This window comes from Papaver somniferum, chromosome 10 (genome assembly GCF_003573695.1).
Source record: "Papaver somniferum cultivar HN1 chromosome 10, ASM357369v1, whole genome shotgun sequence".
Classification (NCBI taxonomy): Eukaryota; Viridiplantae; Streptophyta; class Magnoliopsida; order Ranunculales; family Papaveraceae; genus Papaver; species Papaver somniferum.
Window position 1 is genome coordinate 28,583,933 of NC_039367.1, and position 16,224 is coordinate 28,600,156.

The 16,224-nt window shown below is 35.9% G+C and overlaps 1 protein-coding gene across 2 annotated transcripts; it reads left to right on the forward strand.

Annotated features, from left to right (window-relative positions):
• Positions 1 to 476: 476 nt before the first annotated feature.
• LOC113315244 (ankyrin repeat-containing protein NPR4-like) lies at positions 477 to 3,341 on the forward strand. Of its 2 annotated transcripts, XM_026563547.1 has the most exons (7): positions 477 to 776; positions 907 to 1,140; positions 1,348 to 1,398; positions 1,492 to 1,635; positions 1,757 to 1,837; positions 1,976 to 2,403; positions 2,568 to 3,341. In XM_026563547.1, exons 1-7 carry the CDS (start codon positions 671 to 673, stop codon positions 3,222 to 3,224), a joined length of 1,701 nt encoding a protein of 566 aa, XP_026419332.1. In that variant the 5' UTR covers positions 477 to 670; the 3' UTR covers positions 3,225 to 3,341. The 2 variants fall into 2 exon arrangements, with proteins under 2 accessions (XP_026419332.1, XP_026419331.1); XM_026563546.1 differs by having other exon boundaries at positions 907 to 1,398.
• The last annotated feature ends 12,883 nt before the right edge of the window (positions 3,342 to 16,224 follow it).

Here is a 16,224-nt window from a genome sequence, read left to right on the forward strand (position 1 = left end):
GTTACGCTTGAATCATAATGAAGGAAGGGCGGGAATGTAAATATATGCATCAAAGGCAACAGAATGTTTTGACCAGACATTAAGCTACCCCATAAACACTTGCCGTGGATGGGAATAAAGGGAGGGTCACTCTTGTCCACGTCTTGATTTTTTCTCACCAAAGATGTTTTGTTTGACTCTTTAGTGTTGAAGTATTCTTGATGTTTAGTGGTTGGTAAGCTTTGGCTCCATGCACAACTTACGGGTTGAAATCGCCTTCATTGGCAAATTGCTAGAAGGAAAATTAATATTCGTGAACTGTAGTTGCCATTTTTCCCATTAATTTTTTCTCTCTGAAATGTTCACCCAAGAGTTTACAAAGTCAGATTCTCATAATCAACTTAATACTACTAATGATACGCATATAGTACTCCCACAGACAGAACTAATCATTGTATACTCACAACTTTTATACACAAAACAAAAATAACGAAGGCGATTAGGCAAGATCTTAATGTTTATTTAATGATGAACATCATTATATATAATATATCTCTTCTAGCTCTAATTTTATCACAGAGTTTTCAGATTACTAAGAATTTCTCTCCCTCTCTTTTTCTACGTTTTCTGCTAGTTTCAGGGGAAGTTGGTAAATTAAACAAAAGTAGTACCAGGAAGCAAAGACTAAATCATGGGAACAAGGGGGTCTGTTGCCACGGAAGGACCGCGTGCCAAGGAAATTTGTATTTCAGTAAGGCAGCGTAGTTTTAATTACGCATACTGTTATAAGGCTACAGGTAAGTACTAACTCCGGCATCAACTTCCACGACCTTACTAAATTGCAGTATAAATCAAACTTTTAATGTTTCCTCTCTGGTTGATGTAAGAAAACTGTCCACAATGACTAACTTTTTGAAACTCGTACAGAATATGGCAGGGACCTCAAACAATATCTGACTTTATTAGATGCTGCAATGAGTAATAACTGGGAATCAGCGGCACAGTTCATAAAGAATGACCCAAGTTCAGTGAATGTTGCGATCACAGTATGCGGGAGGACTGCATTGCATATTGCAGCTGGTGCAGGACACTCGAAATTCATACTAAAACTGGTCGATCACATGTCCATGGAAGCACTTGAATTGAAAGACAGTTATGATGGTAATACAGCTCTTCATCTTGCTGTAATTTCTGGCCTTGATGACGCTGTTAAAGCAATGGTGCATAAACATGGAAACTTAACACGTATATGCAACAAAAATGGGTCGAATCCGCTACTCAATGCTGCTATTCATGTCAGTGTAGAGCATGCAGAAATCATTAGATTCCTATGTGATGAAATGAAAAATGAACCAAGTTCCTTTCTAGGTAATTCGGGAGCTCAACTCATATGCAATATAACTCGTGCTGGTTTATACGGTAATTTTAACTCTCCCTGTCTCTCTCTCTCTCTCTCTTCTATTCTTGGGACTAGCTAGCTTATCAATTGATCTCCGAGATTAATATTTGCAGAATTGGCAACTAATCTAATCCATGAACACCCGAGTTTAGCAACTGCACAATTGGACAATGGCACTACTGCGCTAGATGTTATACCAGAAAAGGATCTTTCGATTCCAACGGCCTATGAGGAATCGACACTGTCTCTCCTAGCATGTATATATATATCTCTGAAATCTTTAAATTCCTCCACATGGCAAATTTTGATTACCGCAATAAGTTATGTTTTTCTTTATTCATTTGGCAAGTATATACGTAATCTCCCGCTCCTTTGCAGATCATCAGCATTGCACGATTACTGATAAGCCGGCATCTATATTTCTCAAAATGCTATTCTGCTTTGGCAGCAAATCTAAGGGTATGCCTCCTCACAGAGGATGTACTTGATTAAGCGTTAGTTGCTATTGCTCGGTTTGCCATTAGTTGTTTCTTTTTAAAAATAAAAATACATTATAACCCCGGTAAACCACGTTTTAATGATTGATTTCATTTGCAGGCTTTCACCGTCGAAAACTAAAATCTTATATTGTCCTGGAATTGGTGAACTTAGTTTTTGAAGAAATTACGCTCATGCCCAGGGAAGAAATGTTTCAATTTTTCTTGGGATCGAATTTCCTGAAAACTGCCGCAAAAAATGGTTCAGTTGGAATCATAAAAATGTGTATTGCAACCTATCCGGATCAGCTTTGGTTACCCCGTGAAGGAAGGAACATATTTCAAATAGCCGTCGAAAACAGACAGGAAAAAATCTTTAATTACTCGTACGAACACATGAACGCAGATGAGAAGATTTTAACTACTCACATTGTAGAATCAAACGGCGGTAACATATTACATGTTGCTGCAAAAATTGCGCCTCCTTCTCGACTAAATATTTATACTAGCCCTGTTGTTCAAATGCAAAGTGAGATTATCTGGTTTAAGGTACGTTTTCTATAGTTTGCTAGCGGGTTAACCCATAAAATAACCGCGCGTGTTAAAAAGTTGGTATCTTAGGACAAGTTTTTCTAGTAATGAATTCTTACAAACTGTAAGATATATATGAAGTGTTCTTAATTGTTTTGCTGGTTGTTTTTTTTCTGGTGAAGAAAGTGGAGAAGAGGGTACCACGTGCTTTACGAAATATGAGAAATAAGGACGGAGAAACTCCTCGAGAGGTTTTCACTCGGGAGCACAAACATTTAGTGAAAACGGCAGAGGCTTACATGATACGTACAGCTGAATCATGTCTAGTAGTGGCCTCTCTGGTAGCCACAGTTGCATTTGCGGCAGCAATTACACTACCTGGAGGAACTTTCAGTGACAGTAATGCAACCGATGAGAAAGGAAAGCCTATATTCTTGGGAAAGAAGAAGTTCCTTGCATTCATGGTGGCTGATGCTCTGGCTCTCTTTTCTTCGACTACAACAATTCTTCTGTTCTTATCTATCTTTATTGGGAATCATAATGAAGGGAATTTTAAGGAAATATTGCCGAGAAGACTGAAGAGGGGTCTTGGAAGTCTCATCCTATCGGTATTGAGTGTGGTGATTGCATTTAGCATAGCACTTTATATCATACTTGGGGATAGATATAAATGGGCTCCATATCTGATAGTTGTGGCTGCCTGTTATAGTCTTTTAATATCTCTGAAGTCTCTATATATATTGTTTGTCGAATTGGACGACATCAAAGGACCAGTACTCTATTGGGCGATACCAAAAGATCACAAACCTAATGTACGTATTGTGTTGAAAAATGTCTAACCAACCTGGAGCAGCTGATTTAAATTTGAAGTAGAAGTTTAGGGGACGCGTGCATCTCAATGTTCTCAAAATAAGTAGGCAGCAGGTTCTTCGCAAGACGTCTTAGCGCCCGGAGAAAAATTGGAGAACACAAAAAAAAAAAAAAAATCATTTTATTTGCAGATTTGAAAAAAGTAATGTATTGTTGTTGTGTTTTTTTTTTTTTTTTGAAGCATGTAATGTATTGTTGTTGGATGAATGAGTTTGAATTTTATAAATTTTAAGTTTGATGATGTACTGGGGTGCGAACTTCAATATATATAAAGTTTTATTTTTTTTTAAATTTCTTACAAATTATTTTCTTCCTGATTAAAATTTTGTGATTTAAAACATTACTATTTAAGAAATTAACTTTTTGTAGTATCTTTCCTCTCGGCAAAGATTATGCTATTGAAAAAAACAAACGTACTGTGTGTAAGAGATTACAACTTAATGAGAGCAAAAGGCTCAAAGAAGAATCAAAAGCAAAATACAATCCACCAATTATCACATGAAAAGGAGAAGAAAGATTCACATTAGATTTCCAAAATGTTAAGCTCTTTTTGACCATCCACAAGCTTGTTGAACATATCTTGCTGATCTTTTTTCGAAAAAGTAAAACCCATTCCAATCATGGTAAAAGTCTCAATAAGGTTAGATAGAGCTGTTATTTCTTATGACTGGTTCAATTGTTATCCAAATGTTGCTTTTATATCATTTAACTGTTTTAGGCAGTGATCATTGCCCTATAATGCTAATCACTAGCAAAATGGAGTGCAACACAAAGAAACCCTTTAGAGCCAATAAATCTTGGTTTAGAGACCCTACATGCTCTGAGCTAATCAAAGATGAATGGAAAGGTAATACTAATGGTTCTGCTGGATTTATCCTTGTCAATTGTCTTTACAACACTAAGTACTGCCTCAAAACTGGAATTATCAACACTTTGGTAATATTAATTCACATATTTCTAATTTGGAATTTCAGCTTTCTAATCTTACTAGAACTGATAGATATCACAATGACAGCAGGGTTGTGGAGCTAACAAGGAAACTAAAGTATTGGTATGATGTTGAAGAATATTTTTGGAGGCAAATAGGTAAGGATGATGCTATGCTCTTAGATGATAGGAACACAGTCTATTTTCATCAAAAAGACAACTTTAGAAAAACAAAAAACCCAAATTGAGTCTCTTCAAAACAATATAGGTATTTGGCTTGATGAAAGACATGAAATTGAAACTGAGCTTCTTAGACATTTCAGTGACATGAGTACAACAACACATCCCCTGGCTCTGATACTTATCTTGCTAGCCTAGAAAATATCATAACTGATCAGGATAACCTTATGTTAACTGAAATGCCTTCAAGTGAAGAAATTAAGAGAATTGTCCTTGATATGAAACCTTGGACAACCCCAGGTCCAGATGGATTTCCACCTGGTTTCTATCAGTTAATGTGAGACACAGTAGGATATGATGTTGTCAAAATGATGAAATCTTCTTTCCATTTTAAGTGCATTCAGAAACAATTGAACCATAACTTCAAAACTCTCATTCCTAAGAGTAATTGTCCTAGAAATGTTGCAGATTTTAGTCCTATTAGCCTATGTAATGTGTCTTATAAAATAATATCTAAGTTGTTAGCTTCTAGACTTAAGAAAGTTTTGCACAAAATTATATCTCCAACTCAGACTGCCTTCATATCTGGTGGGCTAATCCATGATAATATAGTCATTTCTCATGAATTGATTCATTCCATGAAGAAAACTAAGGCTAAAGATTGTTATGTTGCTATCAAACTTGATATGTCAAAGGCTTTTGACAGAATAGAATGGTCTTTCCTCCTTAATAGTCTCAAAAAGCTAGGTTTCTCTTCAGATTGGTGATGTATGATCAACCAGTGCATTTCAACTGTCTCCACCTCCATCCTTCTTAATGGTGCTCCAGGTAAAGTTTACTATCCCCAAAGAGGATTGAGACAAGGAGATCCCTTGTCTCCATATCTCTTCGTCTTGTGCATGGAAGCCTTGTCTAGAAGCTTATTACAAGTTGAACATGATCTCATCCATGGTTTTAAAGCCAATAAACATTGTCCCTCTATCTCCCATTTGTTCTTTGCTGATGATTGCCTTATTTTGATAAAGGCAAGAACTAGAGATGCTAGAAACTTAGCTAGTATCATTGAACAATTTAGCAAGTTTTCAGGGCAAGCTGCTAACTTTGAGAAATCAACATTAGCTTTTAGCAAAAAAGTCCCTAATAATGCCAATATTCCTAGAAATTAGAAGAATATCTTTAAATGAGAAATATCTAGGTGTTCCTCTTCTTTTACAAAAAAGAAAATTTGATTCTTTCAAACATTTGATTAACAATTCTAATGGTAGACTTTCTCATTAGAAACCAAAATATCTAGCTCCACCAGGCAGAACTGTTATGAACCAATCAGTTCTAGGAAGTTTAGCTAGCCATCACTTAGTTGTTTTTCCTATGCCAAAGGAGCTCACCGATAAGTTAGGCAGTATTCAAATGAGATTTTGGTGGGGTAAAAAAGAAGGAGAAAAGGGTTGTTTTCCTAAGGGCTGGACTGACATAGCTCTTCCAAAAGAGCTAGGAGGTATGAATATCAGGCAAACTGACATTTTAAATCTTGCTCTTCTAGCTAAATTAGCTTGGAGAATGGTGGAGAATCCAGATGATAAATGGTCTAGCATTCTTAGGGGTAAATACTTTATGAATTCTAATCCTTTGTGTGACAGTGTTTCTAAGCAGGGATCTTGGATATGGAATGGAATATGCACATGCCTGGACATAATTAAGAAATTTTATGTCTGGGAAATTGGAAATGGTAAGTCTGTACATATTTGGAAACACAATTGGATTTCAAATATGCACAGACCTCCCTCAACTCAATTTTACTCTTCTAATATGGTGCATGTAAGTCAGTTAATTGATCAAGATATGAAATGCTGTAAATTGGATACCATTAATGCTTTATTTGGTAGAAATACTGTGAGAGAAATTCTAAATATTAGAATTCCTTTCAATGGAGAAGATAAGCTTAGATGGGAACCAAGTAGTAATGGGAGTTTTACAGTTAAATCTTCTTATAAAGTGATTTTAAATGACATACTCTTACTCAAACCCAGTAAAAATGGCATGAGTATTAACTGGAGTTGCTTCTGGAAACATAACCTTCCACCTAGAATCCAACATTTTATGTGGAAATTTCTCCATAAATATCTGCCAACTAAGTATAAAATTGATAGAATCATTAAGTATCAGTGCAATCTGTGTCCTATGTGTAATCAGAATGTAAAAACTACACAACATCTGTTTGTCTCCTGTAATGTTGTTGGGGATATCTGGAACATGGTTGATTCTACTCTGTTTAATCTGCTCTTAACAACTGATTTGCTCAATGGGTGTGTCAGTTTTTTCCAATATCTAACAACTCTTCAGTTTTGGATTTTAAAAAGTATGAAATTGTGGCTTTTTGTATGTAGTCTATTTGGAAGACAAGATGTGCTAAGAACTTTGATGTTGTTAATCCTAATATTGATTCTGCAGCTAATGCCATTATTATGCAGATGAATGACTGGAGGAATTCCATTCCCATAAATTTCAATAATAATCAGCTTCCTAGACAGATTAAAAATCGTTGGTCTCCACCAACTAATGATATGATAAAGATAAACTTTGATGCATCATTTGTAGACAGAAATAGCTACTCTGGATGGGCTCTAATGGATAAAAAATTTACAGGTAATTGCGATGGACTGTGAGGAGGTGCAGATAGTGCAATAGATCCCAAGCAGGCTGAGGAACAGACTTTGTTGAATGCAGTTCTTTGGGAAAAGCAGAAAGGATGGACAAAGTTGCACTTGGAAGGAGATTGCCTGAATGTGATCAATGCAGTAAATGGTCCACACACAACAGTGAAATGGACAACTCTAAATTTAATAAATGATGCAGCATACATTCTTAATTTTTTTTCAGTTTGGTTATGCACACATGTGCACAGGGATGCAAACCATTTACCTGACAGTATAGCTAAGTTTGCAAGATCCCAAACAGTTTCCTTTCAGTATTTAATAAATGTTCATGAATGGATTCAAACTTTGATCCATCGGGATAATACTCTCATGTAAGCATCTTTATCAATCTATATCAATTTTCCTACTAAAAAAAAAGTCTCAATAAGGCCTGTCACGAAAATTCTACTCGGATAACTTAAGAGATTTTGAACTATCTTTTAACTTAGAGTTTAGAAACCGTTTGGGAAAAAAACGATGGATTTGGATTTGGATTTGGATTTGGATTTAGAGCATACTCTATTATTCGATCCAAAGAACTGGTTCGAAAGAAGGTGGGAAAGAGTTAGTTAATCAGATTCTAACTAAGATATAACAATCCCTTCCTCTTCATTAAGATCGTGAAAGTTGTTATGAGTTTTCACGCTTTGATAAATCAAAGAGCTATGAGGATTGACAAAAATCGGTTTAAACTCAGTTTCCACACCGGTGAAATCTTTCAATTTCTGTTTTTTTTATGATATAAATTTGTTGCTTCTGAATCTAAATGCTTTTAATCCGTCTAATATTATGATTTTTTTTTCTAATCTCTTTCATGGATAACTAATTTCTAGTTTTGCATTCAGTAATGATCAGTGGTGGTCTTTTTGGAAGCAGATGTGCATTTGGTTCTCCTATACTCATCTCAAAACAATGGATTTTTTCATAATTTTTTATGGACATATTCAAATCAATCAAAGGTTGTGACGGACCATAAAATTATGCCTGGCGCGTCTGGGTGCATAGGCCATAACTCCCCCGATGCGCCATGATGATGCTACAATCCGGGTCTTAACACTAGGCAAATGCACGTCCATTTTCTCTTGCAAGCATGCTTGTGGATCATGATGCGGATAACTTAGCCTCCACATCGTTCCAACTTACCATAGAGCAAGGGCACAAAACCTTGCCTCAACGTATAGTACATTCATCACTTAATTTCCTATCTAGCTGAGTAACCGTCGTACTGCCTCTTCCTGTAGTTTAGGCATTGCTGAGAGCTGCACATATCTTTCTCGTGCCAAGGGTATATCAATCAGACTAATGATGTACTATCCTTAGGCTTATGCAAGCTTCGCTACTTGCATACTGATGTAGCTTACCTTCCTGGTCATGACCAATGTACCAATAGTGCATGCCAACGTCAACTTCCTTGATAGGAAATATGAGCATCCATAGAATGAAATGCAACTAGCCTCATCAATTTTGGCCACAATCATCTCTTACATCGCAATACCGAGCCAGATGATATGAGATGCCAAAGTGTAGCAATCATCTCGAATTAGATGATATGAGAGAAAAAGTGTTGGACCGGCAATGTTGAAACTCATTGTGGCTGCCTACGTACCCTTCCCTATTCTAAAGGGATTAAGCACAGACCGTAGTTCATCCTCGAAGGGACAGAAAACTTAAGCCAACTGTTTTCAAGGTCGTGGCCAAGCAACAATAGTAACGGCCTAGTCCTTGTAGGCTTTTTCGTCAAAATACGTCCAAGTGATGCATATTTAGTCCGCGACATGGCATAGTGATGCCTAAGCATACTATGCCTCATTGGCAAGGATACACAACTATAAATGAGGCCTAAGCATCATTTATATTCTTTCGGCTAAGCTATGAAACTTACTTGGTGCATGGTCCACATATGTACCTTCAACCAACTACCCCTCCTTATATATGTTTAAAAGACATTTTTACAACTTAAACTACTTCCCCAAGACTCAAGGACGTGATGGCTGGACATTATACTACTCTGGCTAACTGCAATGTACGGCTGTGATGGTTGTACATTCAGTTCTGGCTCACAGGACAGTTCCAATTTCCGGACATGGTGGATGAACATCTCCTGAGCTAGGTCCAGTGAAGGGCCGTGATGGTTGTATTTCCTTCTTTGGCCCATAAGCCACTACAATGTCCAGCCGTGATGGATGTACATTTTCAAGGCCAGCTTTCTCTGGCCTGTTGCGATATTGGCCATAGGTAAATGACCAGTGTAATGCGCCATTGTGGTGCTAATTTGTTCTTGGTCAGCCACCCAACTGGCCTGAAGCACCTTTGGTGCGAGATTGTATCTTGGACAATACAACTTACAACTTGTACCCTCTTGGTGTGATATTGTCCCTTGGCCAATATATATTCGCAATGCGCCTTACTTGGAGCCATATTGGATTTAAGTCGATGTTCATCTTAACACGCAACGAAGCTTGAGATGAAGCTTCATCTCCTGCCATGAGGCATCTTTGTGCATGCGCCATGCTAAAAAATCGGAGTGTTACAAAGTTTGCGGTCCACTTTCTATAACAATGCTGATAATTGGTATCTCTTACTGTGTGTTCCATGAAACAGCGGTGCTCACTGCCACGTGTGAATCTTTCAGGATCCATATCCCCTACTCAGATCACAAAACTCCAAGAAATGATACATAATACATAAAGGGTAACTTTTTTATTTTACACCTATTAAGAGCACTGCATTTGGAAATTCAAAAATTTACATTTCATTCACCCAAATTAAAGTCATATTCGATTTTCCTCGCAAGAATATCTCTATAATATATCATAAGTTTAGTAACTCTTCCTACATCATGGGAAACCCTAACCTTAAAGCTATTTATATGTTAAAGAAGTTTCTTCCTTTTTCAAAAATCTTAGAATCTTCTTTCACTTTTTCAAAAGCGGTTGTATCTTTTGTAGTTCAAACATGTCTCAAAATTCCAGATTGCAATGTTGAAACACTCTCAAAATAATTTTTCACAGCTCAAATTGTGTTTACAAAGAAGAAAATAAATAAATAACGAAAACAACGAAACTACAACTTCTTTTTATTTGAACCCTTGCTTTATATCTTTCATTGTCTCTTCCCAACTCCTATTTATACACAGTACCTAATATCTTCTATAACTCCAAAATCATCTTCTTTTTAATGGAAAATATCTTCCGGAATAATTTTTATTTTATATGACATAAAACAAAGAGGCTGAAAATAAGAACCAATCAGAAAAGAGATGCCACCATATTAACAATTGAACAAAAAATTACAGTTACACTGAGTGTAACAGACGTGTAAACTGCAAGAAAGACGGTTAAGTGCTAATTCCCCCCTCAAGTTGAAGTGTCCAGAAGGATAAACCTTCAACTTGTCACACAAATAGGAAAATATAGGTCCTTCAGTCCTTAGTAAATATTTCAGCAACCCGATCCAGTGTTGAGACATAGTGCACACACAAATTCTTAGATAGAACTAGCTCCCTGATAAAATGAAAATCAACAACCAAGTGTTTCATGCGACTGTGAAACACATGATTAGAAGATACAGATATTGCACTCATATTGTCACATTGCAGAACTGGTGAGATAGGTAAAAATATATGCATGTCCTTTAATAACTGATATATCCATATCACTTCTGCAGCTGAATTGGCTAAGCTTCTTTATTCAGCTTCAGTGGAACTTCTAGCAACAATATCCTACTTTTTGCTATACCAAGAAATTGGATTAGAACAAAAAAAATATGCAATAGCCACATGTAATTTTCCTGGTATCTGGTTCTCCAACCCAATCTGTATCACTAAATCCATGCACAATAAACATCCTTTTGTAAAGAGAATTCTATAATCAAGAGTTCATTTAATGTATCTCAATATTATTTTAGCGGCAATAAAATGCGTGATTTTAGGAGATTGCATGAATTGACATACCTGATTAACTGCATACCCAATCTCAGGTCTTGTCCAAGTCAAGTACTGCAAAGCACCCACCAAGGATCTGTAGATAGTTGTATTTAGTAGAAAGGCACCATCATCAGCTGATAACTTGCAGTTGAAAGTAATAGGTGAAGAACACACTTTGGCACCAGCCATATCAATTTTTTGTAAAAAATCAAGGACACACTTAGTCTAAGACTAAAACAAACCTGAAGCATTTCTCTTAACCTCCAATCCCAGAAAAATGTGCACATATCCTAAGTCTTTGACTGAAAAATGTGTCTTCCAAGCGTTTATCAGTTCAGAACAATAAGTCTTGTTATTGCCAATAATTATAATATCATCAACATATAAAAGAACCAAAATAAGTTTGTAACCAATAATCTGAACAAACAATGAGTTGTTTGCAGTAGACATAACAAGCTTGCAGGAGAGAAGAATATTAGCTACTTTCTCATACCATGCTCTAGGTGCTTGTTTAAGGCCATAGAGAGATTTATGTAGTTTGCATACCTTGTTAGGATGTTCAGGATCAATAAAACCTGAAGGTTGTGTCATATAGACATCTTCATGTAAAAAAACATTACTAACATCAAGTTGAGTAATGTGCCAGTCAAATTGAACAGCTAGGTATAGCAAAACTCTGATGGTAGTTGGTTTTGAAATTGTACTGAATATCTCAGAGTAATCCAAACCTTCTAACTTGATGAAAACCCTTTGCAACAAGCCTAGCTTCAAATCTTTCCATAGTGTCATCTGGATTTTGCTTAATTCTAAATACCCACTTTCCATATGGATTTATGTAGTTTGCATACTTTGTTAGGATGTTCTGGATCAACAAATCCTGGAGGTTGTGTCATATCGACATCTTCATGTAAATCTCCATGTAAAAAAGCATTACTAAAAATAAGTTGAGTAATGTGCCAGTCAAATTGAACAACTAGGTATGACAGAATTCTGATGGTAGTTGGTTTTGAAACTGGATTGAATGTGTTAGAGTAATCCAAACCTTCTAGTTGATGAAAACTCTTTGCAACAAGCCTAACTTTAAATCTTTCCATAGTGCCATCTGGATTCTTCTAAATTATAAATACCCACTTGCATCCTACCAAATTTTGAGAAGGGTCAGGGTTAACGAAGGACCATGTACCTGCATCCTTTAAAGCAATGTGTTCTTGTACTAAATCAAACCTCCTTTTTGGATGCTTGTTAGCTTGTGTAGGTACAATGTGAGGTGTAAGAGTTTTCATATCTTCAGATAGTGCATGTTTGGTTTAAAGACCTTATTTTTAAAAGTACCCACTTTACCCCTAGTAATTATTTTGAATAATAGAAGGAAGTGAAGTAGTAGAAGCATCTTCGGGTACGGATATGATGTTGCATCAGACTCAGCTTCGATGGGATCAAATGTTGGAGTTGATACGATGACAGTGGGATCAACAACAAGAGTTGATATATTTACAAAGGTGTCAAATGTACCAGTTGACATAAAGTTGTTTGGATTTATCTGAGTTGCATAAGAAGTTGAAGAAGCACCAAATGTAGGAGACCTTTGAGGAAAGGTATTTTCATCAAAAATTACATGTCTTGAGAAGAATACTCTTCCAGTTAGATAATTTAAGAATCTGTACCCTTTGTGTTGAGTATTGTAACCGATGAAGATACGCTGAATGCTTCTTGCTTCAAGTTTGTGTTGGGTATATGGTCTTAACCAAGGATAATATAAGCAACCAAAATACCTTAAGAATGCATAATATGGTTGTTTGTGAAAGAAAACTTCAAATGGTGACTTGAAATAAAGAGATTTATTGAGTGGTATGTTGAAAGTGTAATTGTCAGTTTGAAATGCTTCCACCCAATATGAATCTGCAAGACCTGACTATATTAGGTAAGTTCTACCTATATCCCCTAAGTGTCTATGCTTAGACTCTGCAACTCCATTCTGTTCAGGTGTATGAGGACATGATACTTCATGTACAATATCATTGGCATTAGAAAACTAGATAACTCGGTGTTTAAGAGCTCTCCGCCACCATTAGTTCTAATAACATCAATAAATGTTTGTAAAAAATTCTCAACTTGTGATTTAAACTAAAATAAGACTTTCTTGAAATCATATTTCTCATATAATGGAAATATCCAACAAAAATTAGAGAATTCATCTATAACATTGACATAATATTTGAATCCAGAATTGTATGATACAGGACTAGGACCCCATAAATCTAGATGCAAAAATCCAAGTGATCTTGCTCTAGTATAAGAAGAAACTGAAAATGGAAACCTGTGACTCCTGCCAAGTTTACAATCATAACAAAATAAAGGTTTCTTAAGTACATCATTTGGTAGAAATATGCAAACATGCTGAAGTATCTGGAAAGAAGGATGAGCAAGTCTTTTGTGTTATGTATATGGAGGGATTTATTGTATAGCAGTAATTGCTGTTAAGGATGTTGTAGATGTAGTTGGAGTAGTAGGTTGGGGTTTTGATGTGTCTCTTGAAGTCAGGAAATGTGGAGGATAAATTTCAATATATTGAGGGCCTTTCAAAGTTACTCTCCCAGATGAGAGATCCTTCATATAGAAACCAGAATAACCAAATGTGATTGAACAATTATTGTCTTTAGTAAACTTATGTAGAGGTTGTTTGAGGCTTATGGTACTAGCAAGACACCATTCAAAGAAAAACTATCAGTAGAGGTATTCTTAATAGAAGAGCCTTTGTGTGTGATTTCATACCTTCACCATTAGTTATATGAATAGATTCAGAACCATCATAATTAGAAATAAGTTTCATCTCATACTCATATGGAGTTAGATGAAAATTGGCACCTGAATCTGCATACCAAGGATTCTCCCCTAAAATATTAGCAGTAGCCAACATTGCACTCAAATTGTGAGGAGTGTTAACATTTTGATAGAAAAAGTTGAGTATGTGTCTACAAGCAAGAGCACTGAAATCATATTTGTTGCATATCTGACAGGGATGTTCAGATGAATTTGTAGGTGGTAGTGATGGTGGTGGAGGTACCAATCTTATTGGAAATGGAGATGATATAGAAGCTCTAGCTGGTAATTGGAAATTGCTTCTAAATGATGAATTGTAAGGCATATATCTTCTAAAAAATGGTGAATAAGGTACATTACCTCTTCCAAGATATTTGTAAGCAGAATTAGAAGGAGAATTGCTTGAAGAGTCACATGAAGAGGCTTGTTGATGTTGAGATAGAAACGCCTGTTGAGATTGAAAAGCTGCAAAAGCTTTATTGTTAGCTTCAGTGAGTAAAGACTTGAATCTATCATTAACCACAATTTCTTCGCTAAGAAGTAGACTATGAAGCTCATCAAAAGACACCGGTGGATACCTAAATTCGGATTGAAGTACTGAAGGCATTGTAATCATTTCCAAATCAATTTAACACCAATACAATAAGTTCATCATGGAGATTTCAGATCCTGATGCATAAAGTTGATCAGTTATTTTCTTGATTTCACTTAAGTAAGATGCCATACTGCCAGATCCAAGCTTGATTGATTGAAGTTTTGTTCATAATTGTATTGGATGAGTAGTAGAAGTTCTTTCAAATCTGGTTTAAATACTAGACCAAAGTTCTCGAGCAGTATCAACACCAACCACATATGAAATAACTGAATCATATGTCGAAAACTGAATCCATTGAATGAGTGCATTATCATCATCATACCAAGCAGTATATGAAGGATTCACATTACCGTCTGCTAGATATTCTTGATTAAGATATTTAGCAGGACAAGGAAAAGATCCTTCCAAGAAACTAGAGACCTTGTATCTTCGTAATAATGGTTTAATCAAGTTTTTCCAAGTTAGAAAATTGTCATCCTTGAGCTTGTATTGAAGAAAATTAATGATTTTATTTAAGGGAATATGAGAAACACGAGATTCATACAAAATATTTGTCATAATAGCAAGATTTGAGGTAAGATTGCAGTGAAAACAAGAAAATTAGATGAACATTATGAAGAAATTAACCAAAAAATTGAATTTGAAGCAGCGAAAAGAGGATCTTTTAGACATCTGATATCATAGTAGAAGCTTTTCAATCTATTAATGGTGAATCAAATTTACAGGTTGCAATTGATTTAATCAATTGTCGTTTATTGAATACAGAGAAAGTGTAAGAGCACACTCAGAGTGGGGCCTGAGGCCGTGCGACCGCACAGGGCCCAACTCTGGGTAAGGCCTTTTTTTTCCATCCAATAGTCATACACACCCTTAAACCCAAAACAAAAGAAAAAAAAATTTTACCTTTGCTGAGGCTCAAAACTCAAACACATAACCTTAGGGAGCTACTTAACCAATCCATCCACTAGCAATCATTTTGTTGTTAATTCAAACGGGACAATATTTAATTAGACCTAATACTACTACCTCCCGAAAGTACACATCGCCATAACCCGTAGCTGTATCATTTGAGTTCTCCTTGTGTATTATTATTTGTGAAAGGGCCCGTAGACGTTAACACTAATACATTATCGACATCCAAGAAAAAAAAATTTAATACTTTCATTTCTTCTTTATAAAATACGCGTTAACACTGTTGTTTAGTGTAAGTTTTTCTTTAGTACACCCGTCATTTTACAAATTAAATAAACATTATTAACACTTTTTTTTTTCATTAACATTTTAAAAGGTCCTACGAAAATATTCGTACAAGTCCCTACTAGACACGGGATCGAAAAAATTCGCACAAGGCCCTACTAGACACGGGATCGGCTACGAGGACACTCTTTATATGACATAAAAGAGAGAGAGGCTGAAAATAAGAATCAATCAGAAAAGAGAGGCCAGACAGTTGTATAGACAGTTACAGTTACACCGAGTGTAACAGACATGTAAACCGTAAGAGAGACAGTTAGGTGCTAATAATGATTTTAAGTAACGGCATGGAATACCAGTTAAGTGTTTGTTTCCAGTTCATCTGTGAAGGAGTGTACCTGATGTTAGCCGGAATTGGGGATATGGGATTATTATGTTTGTACTGAATTCGGGCTGTGTACCAGAATATTGGTGTGTGGTGCTATTTATGGGCAATGGGAGAAATTTTAGGATCTTGTACTTTACTTCATTCATTCTTGAAGTTTGAGAAGTTCAAGAAGTATTGAGGGTTTCCGTAAATACTAAAAAGTTGGAGTGTCTTTGAGGTTGCTGCGTTGTTGGTAAAAAGAAAAAAG